Source organism: Drosophila mojavensis, unplaced genomic scaffold (assembly GCF_018153725.1).
Source record: "Drosophila mojavensis isolate 15081-1352.22 unplaced genomic scaffold, ASM1815372v1 contig_16, whole genome shotgun sequence".
NCBI lineage: Eukaryota > Metazoa > Arthropoda > Insecta > Diptera > Drosophilidae > Drosophila > Drosophila mojavensis.
In genome coordinates, this window is record NW_025318693.1 from 9724787 (window position 1) to 9744518 (window position 19732).

The 19732-nt window shown below is 35.6% G+C and overlaps 2 protein-coding genes across 3 annotated transcripts in view; one reads left to right on the top strand and one right to left on the bottom strand.

Moving 5' to 3' along the window:
* The window catches only part of LOC6572860 (mediator of RNA polymerase II transcription subunit 15), a 31438-nt gene extending 16361 nt beyond the window's left edge, over positions 1-15077 (bottom strand). Inside the window, exons 1-2 of the mRNA XM_032728005.2 lie at positions 14973-15077; positions 13873-14107 (exon numbers count right to left, since the gene is read on the bottom strand). Coding sequence (XP_032583896.1) covers positions 13873-13924 — 52 coding nt within the window. The 5' untranslated portion in view covers positions 13925-14107; positions 14973-15077. The remainder of the gene's footprint in view (positions 1-13872; positions 14108-14972) is intronic.
* The window catches only part of LOC6572854, a 68058-nt gene that overhangs the window by 18309 nt on the left and 30017 nt on the right, over positions 1-19732 (top strand). The gene's annotated exons all lie outside the window — the stretch shown is intronic.

The window sequence follows — 19732 nt, forward strand, 5'->3', positions numbered from 1 at the left end:
CAACGTAGAATTTAATTTCAAATATTTCTTCAACCTCGGGTTCATGGCTGTGAATGAGGTTGATCTGTTCGATAAACAAAAGGCTGAATATATGTGTTGATTTACATTCCTTTTACTTTTTCAAATAAAATTTAAGGAATGCTTTAATCATTTCATCATTTCACATATGATCACCTCACATCTAATGATATATTTGGTATTTTGTTTATAACAAAAGAACCAGCCATGTTTAAACTTGGGTAATTCCCACACAAATACCTGTTTGAAATATTACGAAGAGTAAGAATACGTAATTGAGCTTAATAATTCACAACTGCCAATTCTAAAGTCTTTCTGTCCTTGACTACTTGTTTAACAAAAAAGGAAAAAAATCTATAAATAATTATTCCAGTTGTCTTACGATGCGACAAGCATCCGTTTTCAGTTATGTCCATATGTGAGCCAAGGTATGCTTTGCACTTGGCTAGCGATTGTTTGCTCACGTTGTGACCGCTGTGGTCGAACAATTACACTTTTAGTTAAGTAATGGGAAAAAAGTATAGCAAAAAATATTTTCAATTGTTGGCCGATTTCCACGTTTTCCACAGAAAAAGTGAATGGGCTGATTTTGTTTTTATTTTCGGATTGTAGCGTTTAGCTTCGGTTTGCAAATGTCGCAATGGGTTGCCATTGCACCAAGCTCTTCAGGTCCAGGCCTGACAGCCGTCTATTAGAGCAACGCAGCTAATCAAATTGCGTTCATCAAAGTCACTAGCGACGGGTGTGTGGGACTGGGGCAGAGGGCGAGGCAGGCACGTTGTCAACTTTAGAATTGTACGATTTCTTGTCAATAGCGCATAGCGTAGCGAATGAGCTCAATTTGTTGGAAGTTAGAGCGACTTCCAGTTGTCTAACTGCCCGGGTCTGATTGGTTGACGTTTCTAGTTGACTTATGGCGCTTGTCTCTAGTCGCCTGTTTACTACATTTACAATATTTCAATGGAAATGGAATAGATCATATACAGTACAATATATTTGGATGAATTTATAAAATTATTTTTAAATTATTATTATTATTTTTTTTAGTAATTAGTTTTAACAACTATTGCGAGCAGCTGAATACTTTTTCGAAAACTTTTTTATATAATAAGATACGGAGAGAATTTCGATTTAATTCTTAATTTTCAAAAATCAACAAAAATGTATTTATTCCGAACGTAAGATTTATCTCTTATTTTACAAAATCTTAAAATTATTCGAAGATCGATACATCGATATTCGTAAAAATAATACGATAGATATTTTAGAAAAAATACTAAATAAAAATAAGTTTATATTATTATTTATTATATAGATACATTTCTGCATTTACTTTACTTTTTACTTGCAGTATTTAATAAATCTATAATTATTTATATTTCATATGCTATTGTCATTAAAATATTTTGAAGAACATTAGTTATATATTCACTGCGGTTTACGATGACATTCGATTAATATAGACTTGTAGATTTCAAAGACTATCTTGGAACCATTCATATAGTAATCAAGTCTTTTAACTTAATCTTATAGTCATATAGTCTCAGTTCGCTCAAAGTTTTCCACAGGGCATTTTCAAGTCGTTTTATTCGCGCCTTATCAGCTTCCGCTAATTGCATGCAAATGAAATGTGGTTTCGTGCATTGCTTTTCGGCCCTTTGTTACACTTTCTGACCGCCGCGGTAAAGCGTTTAAAGCATTTGCATTTTCTTTGAAAGCTGTCTTCATTTGTGCAGGTGCATCTCATTATGATGGGGTTTTGCATTTCATGGCCAGTTGATCCGCAAGTGAGATAAAAACTTCCAAATATTTACATAAGTGCTTCCTGCAAATCTGTTAACAAAATGATTTCCCCCAACTACAGTAAGCAGTTGTCTGTCATGACTCATGACTCATGACCAGTTGCTGCATTCAATTTGTCTCACACTCAGCTTATTTTTTTTTTCTCTCTCTTTTTTGGTTGATTTTGGGTGGGTTGACCCAAACGTTTGACCCGCTGCCATGCAGCGCCCACGGGACGTATGAGCAATCGTGGCCAGGCACGATTTGTTGTGTGGCTGCTAAGAGAATGCGGCTTCATTTATGAACTAATTCCAGCTATAAATCTAGGCATACAATTACTGTTGTAATATCGATTTGCCGGCACATTCATATAGTCTGGCCTCTGCCCTCACTGCAAGCCATAATTATATAATCGAAATTTTCCAATGCCATTGAATGCTGATTACGCAAATTAAATGTAATTTATTTATTTATTTATTTCATTGTTGTGGTAAAGTAAAAGCAACTTAAGGTACGACCAAATGGGATTTTTATCAGTCGAGGCGCAGCCAAGCCAAACAAATTTGAATATAATTTAGTTTACAGCCCAAAAAAAAAAAAGCGAAATGGAAAAACATTGCACAAAATTGAGACGCAACGCTGCAAAACTTCGTTTTATTGCGGCTCTGATCGATTTGTAGCGCGCCACGAAAAATCGATCGAAGCAAGAGATCGTCTAGATATTTGTGCAAATGGCCACATCAAGGTCGACCAGCTGCCTGCTGACGGCTGACCATAATTTGTGTGGCAGCTCCGGCTCGAGCTGTTGCGGCTGCACGATCTAAGACACCCGAGTTTTGTTTTTCATACCCTCTGTTTATGATATTGAGTCAAACTTGTGCAAAACGCTATAAAAAAGAAAAAATCGGAATTGACATCGTTTGCTACTTCGCTAGCAGACATATGCACTGCATATTATTGATAGGTATCATACGAGTTGTTTTTGTCATATAGAGCTGGTCTCTAGTTTCGTGGTTTAATCAGCATGTTAAATCCAAGTACATCAAATACACTTAGGATTGGCTTGTAAACACACAGCTATAAATGAATCTTTAATAGGTATTTAGCGGATTTTAATGACTTGACAAGCATAAAAAATGTAGAGCTCCGTATTGTTGCCAATTGTTAATGTAGGTACATGTTATATAATGGTACGTTATAAAAACCTGATAGCTATGAAAATGATAGATATAAATATTTACTGAATCCATTGCATGTTTTACGTACATGCTGGCATAAAGTTAAGCAGCTTTAATTTTATAATATAAGAATAGTATAGGGTAACTCCAGTCTCGCTGCTCCCATAAACCTAGCTGTACTGCACTCAGAGTAATTGGAAAACGTTCACAGCAAAAAGCCGACTTATGATTTGTTATTTTTGCTGCTTAGAGGAACGTGTATTAATTGATGGCGGAAATTGTTGGGGTCATTTGCTTAATGCAGAGGTTAATTTTGTTCTCATTGGACCAATGCATGGGCGCATGGCGAGGTCAGTTTGAATGCTTGTCAATTCGCTGACTAAATGGCAATTAATGCAAGCCCATTGTTTAGTCGCTGGCTGTCGACAAATGAAAATGCTTAGAATTAATCGTCGATTGTCAAGTCATTGCTTGGGGCTTGGCTGATTGATATACATACATACAGAGACAATATAAGGCACAAAATGTTGCTAATTAGATCGTCATAGTCACGTTTCCAGGGGGCCAATGAAAAGCATAACTAATAACAGCTCCAACAAGCGTTGCTAAGGTCTTAATCAAAACGTGCTCCGTTCCGGCTAAGGGCAAAGTCAAATATTTACTGTTAGTGCTCAGGTAAACGCAAAAGATTATAAAACGACGCGCAGGCCTAGCCATTTCTTTTCTGGGCGTAACGAACTGCAGCTCTCCTAATTAACCCAAATTTTTGATTATTTCGGGCCAGTTGCTTATGGTTCACAGACTTAACAAATAGATGCGGAAATTAATAAGAGTATTATATATATATATATATATATATATGTTATTTAATAATATGGACCATTTATCACTTTGATTTATTAATTATTTGTGTTTTCACTGTACCTCCCTTTTCGTAGTTTGCATAATGTGTATTTATTAATTACGAATTAAAGGGAATTGTGAAATTGAAATTTCAATGTCTTCCGTAAACCAAAAAATTATCCATTTCATATTTGAATAAATATAGTAACGGCAATAAAATTAATATTAATTATAATGTAGTTATAGAATCTGTAGTAATAAAATACTACTAATAACAAAAAGTGGCATAGTTATTTATCGAATCTATCTCTAAATAGTTTCCATTTCGATGTCTTCTTTAGTAAAAATAAATCATGTTTCCATATTCATTCATGTGAATGTTAATAGTATTAGTTATAAAATTCATATGTGAAACATTCTAACCGAAATGCTTTCAATATTTTGTCAAGGTGCTTAGCCAATGGGAAAATTTAGGCAAAGTCAAGGTGTCATCCACCCATCCATTGCTAGCTATAAATTTTGCTTATCTCTCATGCAATCTAAGAATATATTAAATATATATTTATTTATGTAGCTTTTCTCACATACATTTTCTTGATTTTTGATATCATCAATATTTATACAAATTTCTAAAGCCAGCTTAATCGATAAATAATTTTTTGATTGTTGATCGTCTATATCGAATCAGTTAACAATTTCCTCAATCTGTCAAATGCTTCATTTGCTACGAAATTGCTTAAAATATGAATTGTGCTTGATAGACTTTTCCGATTGAAATAAATTTGGTTGCTGTGGGCAGCGAGAGGAAGCAATTAGCAATGAAGTAATTTTTACTTAAACATCAACTTTTCGTAGACGCATTTAATTTAATATTTTGAATTATGAATGCCGCTCACTTAACGGTTAATTGCGTGCTGCTGCAAATTACAAGTTTTGGGGGCGCAATTACGGAGTCGGCGTCTTTAATTGTGCCCCCGTCAAGGTCGACTCCGAACTAACTAACTAACTGACCCGCACAACAAATTGACCCTATGCACTTTCAGCGAAAGGTTCAATTGACAATCATGAGAATTTTGTGCAATTTTAGATATACTCTTTCGTGACAGAGTTTCATAACGTTGGTCGATCATATGGGTCGCATGGTTGGAGAGGTCTTTGACCCGCTAGACACATTCGTCTCTATGCAAACAAGTTTTTTAAATTATCGTCATAGAAATTTGCATAGATTGCGATTGGCGCGGCTTCTGTTGAAGACTAAGTGGATGGGTTTAATATAAATAAATCATTATTTTTTTAAAGATGTTTTTACTCTTATTTTAATTTGTAATGAAAATTCGCTGAAAAATTAAGTTGTAGTCCATCGAGCTTTTATAGTTTTTTTTATTTTTTATACGCAATCTTGATCACACGTGGCTTTAGCAATGTAGATCTTATTAACATTTTTATCATATATCTACATAGATAGTATTATATAAAATAAGAGAAATATTGTTCCGAAAATGTCAAAATATTATGTAAAAAGAAATCCCTTTGTCCTTTATACAAAATCAATTCGTACTATATTTTGCCTACAATCTATATTGCTTTAAAAACCTCAAATTTACCTTCAAGAGTATTCAAGTCACAATAGATTAAATAACTGAATATCCTTAATTAAATGTCAAATCCTGTGCGAACTGCTAACATTCGCTTTGACTATGTAGCTGTGTTGTATTAAAAAAAATCTTCCATTTACTTTCAAGAGTATTTGAAGTTTGTAATTTTTCAAGTTTTTCTCTCATTTTTGTACAAATCTAAGCAATTCTCACAATTCAAAAAATGTGTAAAATTATTTTTGAAATCTTTTGCTAATAGCTGGCTTGAAAAGCAAAAGTATGTGCCGCACTTTAATTGAAGTTGCATTTAAAAGTCGCTCTTAATTGTAATTCGTGCGGCTTTGGGCCAAGCTCTTTTTTTTTTGGCGTTAGCCAGGTTGGCATGTGTCAGACGTTCGCCTACGCTGTCGTTGTCTCTGTTGGCCGTAAATGCCGCCCCTAATTTATGGTCTAGTAAACGCTATTATGTGGCTTAGAATCGGAGTGCTTAATTGTTCGGGCGAGATCACTGGCTTCAGATTGTGGTTTGGCCTCAAGCCAAAAACTAAGCAAAATAAATACATAAAAAAATGCAGTAAAAGTGCTTTAGTGTAGCATGTGACAGACTAACAGTTACCCAGCATATGGGAGGAGGGTGGGCTTAGAGGTCTACCTATGTAATCGATCTATGATCTTATCGATCGATATATTAAGGATAAGTTTGTATTGTGTGAGGTATTTATTAATCCATATAAATGTATATCTATAGGACCACATCACCTGTTGCCTTTAAATACATTTGCCCGAAATCAGCATACCCGGCCTAACCCATTTTCAATGTACGACAAAAAATGCAAATTACAATGTCGCCATCTTTACGAGCTAATTAATTGTTTAACTGTTTTTTGCATTAGGTGTTGAGCATCGTGTTGTCAAGTTGGCAACTTTGTTGCCAATTTTTTCACGATTTATTGCCTTTGATTAAGAACCAATACTGTTTGCTGTTGTTGACCTGCCTGCGGCTGCCCAAAATCGGTAATAAAAGTTACGCAATCCATGTCGAAATCATTCATGACTGAGAGCTTCCCAGCTTTCGGGTTTTTAGATATAATTAACATAAACTAGCCGACCTTCAGTTGTAACAGTATTTTAGCAAGCATTTATCATAAATACATTTCATTCAGTTAAACTTAATTGTTTGAAATTTAAGTTAATGTCAAAAAAAAAAAAAAAAAACAATTGTTTCAGTTTAACTAATAAGCCCCCTCCTCCTGAGAGCCGTTATAGTTTTAGCCTAGAGTCTAACCGTAGGGGTCAGACATGGCACAAGCTTTTAACGGCGCATAAGTTTAAGCATAAATTAATCTGCGGAACGGCTGGTGTCTCGTTGATTTATGAAGAGCCACAGACGACTTGCAATGAACCTTGACAACAACAACAGCAACAGCAACACCAACACTAACTATGAATAAGTTTATGCAATCGATCAATAATCAGCTAAACATAGTGAATCAACATTTTCGATTGCAACCGTTGAAATCTTCTGTCTTATGTTAATTTGAAGATACATTTATGTTATTTTGAACACTTAACATAAACACAAAATGCGAGTTAATTATAGCCTTAATAATCCGATAAATTATATGGAGGAATAGTGTTAACTAGAACTCCCTAGGCAAATCAATGCCAAACTAAATGAGCTATCTAATTTAAAATGGAAGTATATCAACATGGTGGCATGAAAATTTGCAAACTACATAAAAAAAGAATAAAATTTGAGTAGAAAGATAATCAAATTTTTAAAAAAAATTTAGTGTAAAACAAGAGGATTTTTCTTTACCTTATTCTCTGTTTCAGTCTCTCTCTCTTTCTCGGATTTTATCTCTTTTAGGAGTTCCATTATTCATCTTTCTCTATTACTCATATTATGATTTTTTCTGGCATCTCTTTCTCTCTCTCTCTCTCTCTCTCTCTCTCTCTCTCTCTCTCTCTCTCTGTCTCTCCCTCTCCTTCTCACTCTCTGTCTTTTTGTCTCTTTCTCTTCTCTCGCTCGATCTATCTTTCTTACTTTTAACAATCTCTTGCTTCTTTTTGTCTGCTCAATCTCTTTCTATGCTTCTTATTTCTCTGTTAACATTACTCTAATGTTCTCTATATCCTATACATCTATCTCGCTCTACTCTTAAATATTTTTCTCTCTTTCTGTTTGCTTTTTATCTCTCTATGTCCCCCATTCTCTTGCTGCCTTAGGAAAACCACAATTACAAAGGGGAATAACATTTCAAGTTCGCGACTGTGCTTAGTGAATAGAGTTATCAAAGCATGATTGCACGATTAATAATGTAATAATAATAATAATGGATAATACCCATATGGCCTATCGTCTTTGAATCGCATCACTGATGTCCGCTAGTTTAATGCATTTGTGAGTGAACGATTTCAATTATGCCTTTTGTGCAATTCAATGAGCGAGTCGTGGCACGAGTGTGAAGTGAATGGGATTTTGAGCAGCTGCCAACGTTTGGCGATCGTTCAGTAAACCCGCTGTCGCATACGTACACATATATTTTTATATAGCTGAAATATAAGCCGATCTACGAGTTGGCTGAAAGTCACATCGGCACCTTTTTCAACTTTCCCTTTGAGGTAGGATCTTATGTCACTTTGTAGTTAATTAAATAATTAATAGTATCACTTCTAGGCGTTGTCAACGTAGCTAGCATTTTCACAGCAATAGCAGCAACAGCAATAACAATAACAATGAGCAATTATGTCATGTTGTCATCTAAATTTCAGGCCGCTCACTGGGCCCTAACCGCTATAAAGGCGTACGGACGGAGTTACGCACGAGCCAAACGCCTGAGTCTTAAGTATAATGCTGTATATGAAAGCGTCGCACTTTAAGCCAAATAACAACAACAGCAACAATAATAATAATAATAATAATAATAATAATAATAATGATAACAACAACAACAACAACAACAATGGGATACCTTGCCAAATGCAGCGTTTTGTTTGGGTTACCATTACACATTGTCTACCCATTTAACAAAGCAACTCTTTGCACTGTTTAATAATAAGCCAAGTTAACAAAAAACAACAAAAGAGAGGGAGAGGGAGGCAAAACCAAAATGATAATGGGCATGACTAGCAGATACCCTACATAGCAACTTTCGCTGGTTTTAAATGTTGAAATGTTTTTTCCCCCTATTGTACAATTGGGAAAATATTTTGGAAGATACTAGATAAACAGAGAAATTACCATTTATGCCAAATGTAAAAAATAGTGCTTTGTCATCTCTATAAAATTTCTCTCTAACGATTTTCATTATATATAATAGTCAAACTTGTGGCAGATTATAATCACATTACGTGATAAACCCAAGAATCGAGAATGAATACTATATATAAAAGAGAGATAAACATATTCCAGAGAGAGAAATTAAAGTACTATATTTCATGCTTAAAATCAGATATGTTCAATGTGGCCGGACCTAAAATACCCCTAATGTAGTGCACTCTCAATGCGTGTAGGGTATTTAAAAACAACTAAATTCAGATATGTAAAAGTGTATCATGTGTTGACATTTTTTTCGGCCTTATTTGGCCAACGTCGTCATGTGGTTGTTATTGCCAAAATCAAAAGTACGCCGTGTAATGACTGTAAAAATATTCACACACCTCAGCGGGCGCATAGACATCATCTGCTCATGCAATTGTTGTTAGCCCAGTTTTCAATTGTTGTTGTTGTTGTTGCTACTAGGTTGCTTAGCGGCGCATGAAATATATATATGTACCATATATACACTAATATTGGTAGAGTTTATTAATTATGCAGCGAATATGTGAAGCAATTTGTATTCATTTGAGATGAATATTCTTTATTAGCTTGACGGAAACTAATGAGACATTTCCAGTTATTGAGGCTTTGCATAACTTTACCCTTAAGAATTTGTGAAAATAATCTCTAAATATTTGGCATTATTTTGAAACGCAACACCCAGAAGTGACTAAACTGAATTGAAATATACTGCGATCATGCTTGACATTGGCCACATCTTGCTGAGCTTTCACTATTTGAGCCAGTTCACTAAACCCGTTAAGACAAAAACTGGTTTAAATCTTTTAGTCATCTTGTCTATTCTATGATACTAACTGTAAAAGAGCTCGTATAGTTTCGTTTAGTTCCTACTCATACTTTTGATAGGCGCCGATCTTAATACGTTTACGAACATTTAAAAACTTAAAACAACACAACTGTGATGAAAATGTTTGGGGTCTGTGCTAATGAAGCTTAAACCTTAGTAGATATTATCTATAGTGATAAGAAGCCGTTACTATCGATAGTATTTCATTGGATACTTGCTATCGATAACAATCAAGTGGGGCTTTGTCTTTAAAATAATTTTTTAGCGTTATTTTTTTCTTTTATCGATGACTTTAAAGCACAAATGAATAATCGATAAGATATCTCATTCACTGCTTTATAGCTTTAACAGTCTGTGTAGGGTATATACGATCTCGTTCTGCTTTTGTTTTGCTTTCATTTGAATTTTGATTGAAGAAAATTCATGTGTGAAGCGCTCTTTCCCTCAACTCTCTTTGGCTTTTCTTTATGTAATGCATGGATTGCTTTTGTTGTTGTTGCTTATGATTATGACATATTTCGTTAGATTTCTCAACAATTCACGGCAACAAAATTAAATCACATTCTTGAACATTTGAATTTTAATTAAGAGCAAAACCATTAAACCCTAATAAAAAGGATTTCTCAATAAAATATTATGATAATAGAATGGCATAAAAATGTATTTCAGCTCCGGGTTTATGCACCTGCTGTGCACTCGAAATAGCCAACAACAAGTTAAGCGCTTAAGTCTTGTCTTCCGCCTGCTTAAGTAAAGCACTTGATCTGCAAAACGGATTTGCCAATTGCGTTGCCAAATTATTAACTGCTTTTGGCTGAAAATTGTGCAAATTTGCCAAAGGCCACAAAACAATCAAAGCACGAATGCAAATGAAAAGTCCAATTCGAATGAAAGCCGCGTGGCAAAAAGTAAAACGAGAGAGATAAAAGTGTTGTAATGCGCCGCGTGAAATTGTGAAATTCCCCTCTAGGATTAATACTTAAACCAACTGGCTTTTGCTTTGGCTTTACTCCACACAAAAATAAAAAAATGAGAAACTGTTTTACATATGTGTATTTAAGGAAAATCGAATGCATAAGCTGCTGGACAGGAAGTGTGAAGCAATCCATTGGAAAAGCCGTAACAGCATTGAACTTGAAAAGCGGCTGAAAGCAAGAGTTGCACAACTCGTTTTAGGATCCAACTCAATCTGGCGAAAATTATGCTATTAATTGGGTTAAAAATGCGCGTAATATCCGTTTTGAATCACCGAATCGCCGCCTTTTGGTATTCACAGAGAGTGCAGACAATTTATGCATTTAAGCAAAAGTGTAATGTCACGTATTCGTCTAGCATTGCTTTCCATCAGTTTAAGATCGCATTATATCAATTATCCAATTGCTAATCAAATTCACGTACGATGCTGACCCGCGCACTCAGTGAAATTTCGAATTGAGAAACTCGCGAGCGTCGTTGAAATCATTTCAAAGTCATTGACACAGGCTGCAACTGGCCGAGGCGTTTCCGTTTGACTACCTCGCCAGATACAATTTTTCCTTCTCTCTGATTTAATGCTGTATGCTCTTAAAATAGAAAGGGGTGATCAGCGTTTTGTATAAAGGTATGTTCAGTTATCTCGAGTACTAAAAGAGCCTTACTTGAGAAGTTTTAAATTTGTATATCCCGAAACTTTTATACCAAACTCATAGGCCCCTTCTGAAAATCGATAACTTTCTGATAATTAATATCGATATAAGAATTTCAGTTATTTGAGCATAGCTGGGAGATTTTAACACAATTAACTAATTTGATCTATAAGTATACCCAACTGCATACATTAATATTGATTAGTCCAAATTTTTGATACTTCTTCCAATATAAATTCGATTAAAAATGGGGGGATTCAAATAGAAGAGGCATTTCAATTACATTTATTTTGGTAATATGCTTCATGCCATTTAAATATATATGTGTTTCAAACAGCATTGCAGCAGCTTAGGGTACCTGCCAGTCGAGCACACGCTCCTTGAGCACTTTTACTTCTTTTTTCTCAGTGATTTCGGCAAACATTTTTACTTTTTCTTTTCACTAGCGGTCGAGCTGTGTTTGTCCACGCGCGGCAAGTGAAAAATCTTGTTTTAACTTAATGCTGAGGCCTAAGCGTTACAGCATTTTCCATGCAGCTGCCCCCAGGTGGGCGTTGCTGCCACTTCAACTACATGGCTAGTTGGCAAACGGTTGCCACCTGAAGACTATTATTCAAGTTTGGTGGGCAAAAAATAAGCATATATACATATATATACTTATATATATATATATATATATATATATATATATATATATATATACAAAATTTGTTAATAATCACGAAAGCCAAAAAGTTGACAAACTCAAATTGTGAAGTAAAATTACGAGAGATTTACAGTTCACGGTAATTAGTGAACGTGATCGTGAACGTGAATTTGTTTTTTGCCATAATCTATTTAGGAAGTTATTAACATAATGTCAAGGGAAAGCGTTTCCAGTTTAGTTTGCTAATATATTTTATCTAACATTTGTTTTTAATATGAAAAATGTATTTAAACCACAGTTGTTGCAATATAACAGGTTAACTGTAATTATTTCGAGTAATCCATCTTGCATTTTTACGCAAATTTTAAACTGAACAGAGCTTAAGAGAGGCTTAGAGCGGCTTAGCGAAGTGAATGCAAATATTGATAAATTACATTAATACCTTAAGTTACTTGAAGATAATTAAATGTATGTTTTGAAATTTAAGCAAATAAATGGAAATGCGAAAGATTTGAGCTCATATTTTAAACACTTATAACATGTATATTATATTATAAAGTTATTATTTATAATTCATAAATGAATTAAAAACAAAATTGTAAAAATTTATATATAGATTGATTTTTTTAGTATCTCAGCAAAATTATGACAAAATTTAGTTACTTTGCTGCCCTGTTCTATAAAGCCGTAAATATCATGCACTAATACATGCACATAGATTTACACACACAATTGCAGTTGATATCACTGCTTGGGATATTTCGCAACTGCTTGACAGCTGCTGCATAATTTTGTTTTGTTTGAGTTCTCCTTACTTCATGTCAGACAGCTCAGCTCAACTCCTGCCGCCCTGCTTAACATATCAATGGCAGCTATCCCCAGAAAACTCCCACGAAAGCGCATTCCATGCGCTAACGAGCCGCATAAATTAGCTGCATATTCTGCAGTTGCAAATGCAGTGCACACAAAATGTTGCACGTTTGCCCCGAGACAAACGCGAGCCCCGCACCACACAAATATTCAGACAGCCCACCTAGACAGGTAAAAATGCGACATTGTAATTCGTTGGCTGTCAATGAATATTATGAATCCTATTTAAGGTCCACAGCTTCATGGACCTCATTGTGCGTCCGTTGCACATTGCTCAATCGTGCAACGCTAAACGAATCAAATGCCACTATGCGCACGTATTTGGGATATTTATCATTTCGACTAGATCCGGTATTAGCGGCCGCTTATACATAATTTTCAAAATGCGACCAGCTCCTGGCAATTATTCGATGGTTGGACAATCGCGCATCGTTTCGCTCTGATTTTGTTGACATTTCGTAATGTCCTCGCCAATCCCTGGGGCCAGCTCGCGAACTCGTCTGTTGTCAGCCGTTGCCTGCCGTCCCCCTCTGGGGAATTGCATAATTTCTAGCCAATATTTACCGAGTGTGTAGCAGCGACATTTGCGACCTTGCTCCCGTTGAAGCACCCGAGCTAACCAGCTTCAGCGGCACTGACAGCACCAGAAGCAGCAGCAACGGCGGCCCGGTGGCAGGTGAAACGAGTTTATCGACTAGCGGTATAAACGGGTAATTATACTCTAAGCGCATTGATAATGAGTGAACTGGGCATATTGGCTTTGTGCAGGTGTATAGAACAGGTGAAGCTGTGTGAGCTCACTATAGATAGATTTGTGATATTGGTTGAAAAATCCAATGTGAATCGAATGTATAGACCTCGTTTATTGTTGAACGAAAACTCCGCTCATGCTATTGCACACTAACGATAAATATTGGTTTTAAGAATAGATATTTTCTTAGATGGCAATATAGTTTATAAAATTTGAATTTCGATTTTTGTTTAGACGACCCCTCAAGAAAACTATATATTATTTTTGGAAGAGCTAGATCAAATAATAAACACCTATATTAAGATATAACTTTTTACATATATAATATAATACAGCAATTTAGGTGCAATGTGGACTGGACCTCAGGGTATCTGCTAGTTGAGCATATCCTACTAGAGCATTCTTAGCTGTTTTTGGTTTTGATTTGTACTTACCAAATGCCAATGGCAACAGCCAGCGACAACTGCTACGGCTTGGACTTTGCATTTTTAGTTATCTCTGCCTCCTTTTATTTCTATTTTTTGGGTTCCTCTGTTGATGGTGATACAGGAATCGCGTTTATAAATCAACTCGTCGTTTTTGTATTTCTGATCAGCTGCTTATAGAAGCATATTAAATCTTGTCTATATACAGATTAGCAACTATGTTTAATTTGATGAGCGGGTAGATCTAAATTGAGAAATATCAGCATCAAATTAATAGTATTTCAATAGAAAGCACCGCCGAATAGAAGAAAACATTTAATAGTAGGCGTTACTCCGCGTGCAAATTAAATGCGAAACAATAATAATGGAGGTTATAATAAAACTATAAAAAAAAAGAGAATGTCTAACTTCTATATTGTTTTATGGTGTGGGCATTTTAAAGGTAACAGTTGTTCGATGCAATAGAATCACAAGATTGACGTCAATCATAAACTATGAAGAAAAACTGTTTGGAAAGTTGTCCAGAAGTTTTAGCTTGAGAGTGAAATTTCTGATTTGTTTTGGGTATGACCCAAAAAAAAAACCTTGAATAAACTTCAATGAATTGATTGATGACACAGAAAAGCTAAGCCTCTATTAGCATTATTTTTTGCAACATTTACAATTCACATTGTTATTTTACGACCTTTTGACACCTCAAATTACAAAAGCATTTAAACTAATTTGTCGCTCTCTCCAAGCAAATAAATTCAAATAAATAAAGCTGCTCTTTCCCGGTAAATTTGTGCATAAATCTGTCCATTTTATGGCTTGTCTCTCGGCGGATTATTCAAAAGGGGTCGTTTATTTTTGTTAGGGTTCATCGTCTTGTTAACAAAACAAATATTATAGACAAAAATGTCAAAGCTTCTTCGGCATATTTTCACTTTTCATTGTTTCTGGCGTTTACCACACAATAAACTTAATTTTATAAGAATATTTTGTGTAAGTCAACTTTCACATTGCAGCTGTACGCGATTCTTATCATTCATTAATGGAAATGGTCTAGAATTTGTAGATCTTTGGCAACTATAAGCTTTTCGATTGAATGGCAAATATTTCGCACGAACCACAATAAAAACGAAATCACAATTCACTGATCGAAACCCGCGCGCGTTAAATCTCGTCCACGGCGCATGCGCAACGTTCCAATTGAAACTGAGGCAAAAGCGCGGCTGCGCGATTCGTTTATTTGAAACTGTTGCAGCCGAAGCCAAGCAGTGCGCGCACTGCTTGCTAGCCGACAACGCGAGAGCATGCTCTCCCACTCTCTCTCTCTCTCTCACTCTCTTGATGTGTTTTCGTCTACCATTCGTGCGGTCAGCAGCAAACGCGTGCTGTGCGATCTGCCGACTGCTAACTGTTGATAGTGTTGCTCCCTCCTCAGCGCCCCTCGGCATGTGATCTTGTTGTTTTGCCTTTGCTTTGCCCTAGGTCAGGTCTTTGTTTTGTTTTTACTACCGTTTTGCCGCTGTTGTTGCTGGCGTTGAAGCTGTCTTTTGCGGCTTTTAATGAATCCATTAACAGTCAACTACCTATGCTGTGCTTCCAAACTGATTGATTCGCCATTTTATGTACCTGAGCCGGAGGCTAATTCTATCTATTTATCTTGTGCATTGCCGCCTTCCACTGGGCGATAATTAACCTTTGCGCTTTTCTGGAAAATCATAGGCCACAAAATATAATCAGCTTTGAGAGTGTAATAAAACATACAAAATTTGATGTAGACACGCAATATTATGACCTCACAAAAAAGGCTCTTCTTCAAATCATAGAGTAACTTATTGTTGTGATACTTCACATCAATATAAGTACATATGTAATATATGTGCTCGTATTCATGTTAAATTACAACTTAAGTTATTTGTAGTTAAATTTAGTATTTAACTTGAATTTATCTACCATATCATAAAATAATTGTTACATAGTTGATGTTAATATACTTAAATAAATCATAATAATTAGATTTTAATTATATGTTATAAATTATTTCTGATTATATTTTTACACTCGTAAAGTCGTTCATAAAATAACTGATTGCAATCTTTCAGTCGGGTCCTACTCACTGCATAATTCTCGTGCATGCTCAGAAAATCTCAAAGCAAAGCCAATACAATCTGTGCATCTAGTGAACTTGTATAAAAATAATATTTGGGATGCAATGTACATATTCAATAAGGCTTAAAATATGGAATTTGGAAAGTATACAATTTGTATGCAGTCCGACAATTTGTTGTTAAGCTGTCAATACAGATACGCCCACTAAAGGCGTGGAAAATCTTCTGATAGTAGTCTTTGTACAACCTATTGATGGCGCCATTGGAGCTCGGAATTTACATTGATTTTTAAAAACTATTACCTAATTATTATAGATACTTTCGAGAGAGTATTAGCTTAGCTCTTTTAGCGTAGCTCTTTTCCATTGGTTTTCCCAACTTTTTGTTTAACCATCACGCAAGCTTTGCACTTTCTATAAGTTTGTCTTATCTATAAGTCGAAAGATTAATTTATGGCCACGTTAAGATGTCAGCTCTCCTATAATACCTCAATTCAGATTGAGAGATATACATATTACATATCATATACAATGACCTGAAATTATGTTATATTGTTTTCGCTTTTCACACTGAAGTTGATTAATGAATATCTTTAAAATTTTTTCATCATTTACATTTAATTTTAATTCGCTTGTTTTCAAGTTCAATTAGTGAGTTTCCAGTTTAATTGCACGAATAGATTATTGTGGTAATGCCAGTTGTTTTTCCCATAAATGAATGCCAAAAACAATTAAAAACTGAGGCGACTCGAGTTCGCGTGTTTAATCACGATCAGGCAATAGATTTTACAACTCTTTTTTATGACCTTAAAGTGGGAAAACCGCCCTAAAAATTGTATTGATTGGAATAGTTAGAAAGTGAAAAAAAACTGTTGGATTGTTATTCCGTTTCTAAGCCAATAAAGATGTGAGAATGAAAAAGAAAAATAGGAGGAACGTAAAGAACCGATTACTAAATTCAATTTAGTCACAAAGCGCACAGACGACACCTTTGTGGGATTTTCAATTATAATGCCCAGCCAAAGAAATATAACATGCTCTTTTTCCTGCGGCGCTCTTTTATTTGCTTCAGTCTCTTTTTTTCCTCTTCTTTGCCTCCACCTCCTGCTCCAACGCAAAGCGCCAAAGGCGTCAAAATAACCCATAAAAAGGAAAATAGAAAAAAAGTGTATGGAAAACGCATAAAAAAGGGGAGCACAAAAAAAAAAAAAAAAAAAAGAAAACTGAAAGCAGAAACCGAGCTAGCCAAAGCGCTTAAATGGTTTTGAATGGTGGACATGGACCTGGACATGGAAATGGGATTGGAAATGGACGCGGATCCGAATCCGCTTGGGTCGCTGTCGTTGTCAACATTGTAGCTGCGGTGACTGTTGGCAAAATGTTGCGGGTGCTGCGGTTGCCAGCTCCGACTGCACCGCTAGCTGCGTGCCCTCTCCACGCCTCCCTGCCCCATCCCTGCTTGCTCTGGTAAAAATAGTACAAGGCAAATCTGCAGCTCACAAGTTGCAAAATCACGCGCCTCGAATGCCAAACGCAATTGAATGAAACTGCAAGAGAGTGAGTGTGAGTGTGAGTGTGGGTGTGAATGTGAGTGTTTGCCAGACTTTGACTTTTGTTTGCCAAAATGATCAACGTTAAATATTCTCTATAAAATGCAAAATATCATACTGTGACAAAGTCGAGATAGTTATTCAAGATAAACCATTTGACAAATAGGTGTAATTTAACTGCACATATTTAATCGAATTAGATTTTATTTCCACTGTTGTGCATCCGAATCGCGTATTAAAAATTAATATGTTTTCGCATTGATCGCATGAATTGATATTCAAATATATTCCGGATCGTTTCGTGTTATAACAAAAATATAACGATTAGGGCTTGTTTTCGGCGTTCCGCTTATAATTGATTAATCTGTTACCTTTTTTATCCGAATTCATAAGCTTAACTAATTAGATGGAGGTATATTAAAAATTCATTTAATTTTTCTTTGAAATTAACATTTTAATACGCCTCAACTTGAACATGTTAAAAAATGCAAGAATTTAGATTGTTAATGTTATAATGCCTACTTTTTCCTAAATCGATTATGTCTATATAAGGTAATTAATTATGCAAGAAATGTTCTATAACCTAAGTTAAAAATATTTAATATCTTATAGTAATAATAATAATAATAATATTCTAGCATCAAAACTAGCTAGACCAAAACATAATTAAAATATTATATAAATGTGTAATTATTCAAATCACATTTTAGGAAGTATTCGTAATTAACTAAACAAACTATTTATGTATGCAAAAATTAAATAAATATTTAATTATTTAAATTACAAATCTTAGGAAGCATTTATAATTTGAATTCCAGTCTAAATCGCCGATTAATAAACAGGAAATATTTTCCAGAGCCGTTCATCATTATGATTCTTTATTAAATCCCGCAGTATCTGCTAGTCGATCAGCATAAACCGCTTGCATTTTCCGCTAGTTATGCTATGCCAATTGCCGCATTTGTTTGCCTGCCCGCATGAAAAACCATGCAACTAACAAGTCGCCGGGCAAACTACGGCGGAAACGTATTTGTGTGTGTGTGTGTGTGTGTGTGTGTGTGTGTGGGCAGGTCCATTTGTCCCTCAGTCCGTCCGTTCGTCCGGCTGGGCGTGGGAGCTCGGCTCAGTCAGTGCTGCAAAATCAATTGGCATTTGAAAATTGCACGCCTTTGAGTTCGTTTGAGTTCTTTATAATTGAAATATGGCCAACAAAGCGAGCAGGCAGAACAGGAAGCGGGTATCTGACAGGAAGGAGGTTAGCTGCAATCAGACAGAATGGAATGCAGCAAGCTACTTACTACATTTAAGTTTTAGGCCAACATTTGAGCCAGCCAATTAATGCAAGTGTGTGAGCACGTCTTCTTCGCTCAGCTGCTGCTGCTCTCTGGCTGCATTAAAAATATCATCAGGCAACGTCTGTTGCTTTTGACCAGCCTCTGCCACACACAGTGTGGCTCAATCTGTTGGCCAACTCAAACATATTGTTCTGTGTCACGTTTGCTTTGACTGCATAAATAATTTGTGAGGCAGAGAAAGATACTGAGCGGGCGAGAGAGAGAGAGAGAGAAGGACAGTAAATTAATTTATTCGCTGACATGTGTCCTGCGTTTATTTCAAATTGCATTGTCATTATGCAAATGCACTTTACTCACCTGACGCCGCCGTCCTGTGCTATGCACCTGTTGTCAAGCACTTTGCTGCTGCTGTGCAGTTCCCATTCGATGATCTGGTATTTGTTTGCGTAACCAAAATGTGTTATTTACACTTAATTTGTGAATGAATGTAATGTTTAGAAACTTTGTGGAGAGCTTTCGGTTTTAATTGGTTTTCATTGTCATTGAGTAGGTGCAAATGTGTTTAGCATATGCTCTGATTTTAAAGCTCTATAATCACCGACCTGGTTAAATGAGTTGCCCAAAAGTGTGCTTGTCTTTGACGAAATGGCTAAATAATGGAACCAAAACCGTTTGCTATGGCACATTGTTGACAGCTGTAATATAGAGTGCAAATGAAAGATAATAGCAGCACTATATAACGGGAATTTAATGAATTATACAAGTCAATGTAGTTCAAAAAGAATCGTAGAATAATTGGAATTTCTGCTTTGCGCAGGAAGAATTCTGTGCATGCCTTAGTCAGCCACTAGAGCTTTATTACTTGTGTATGATTATGAGGTATACGAGGTATCAATGTAATCCCTACGTATCTTTCTTGTACGCATCAC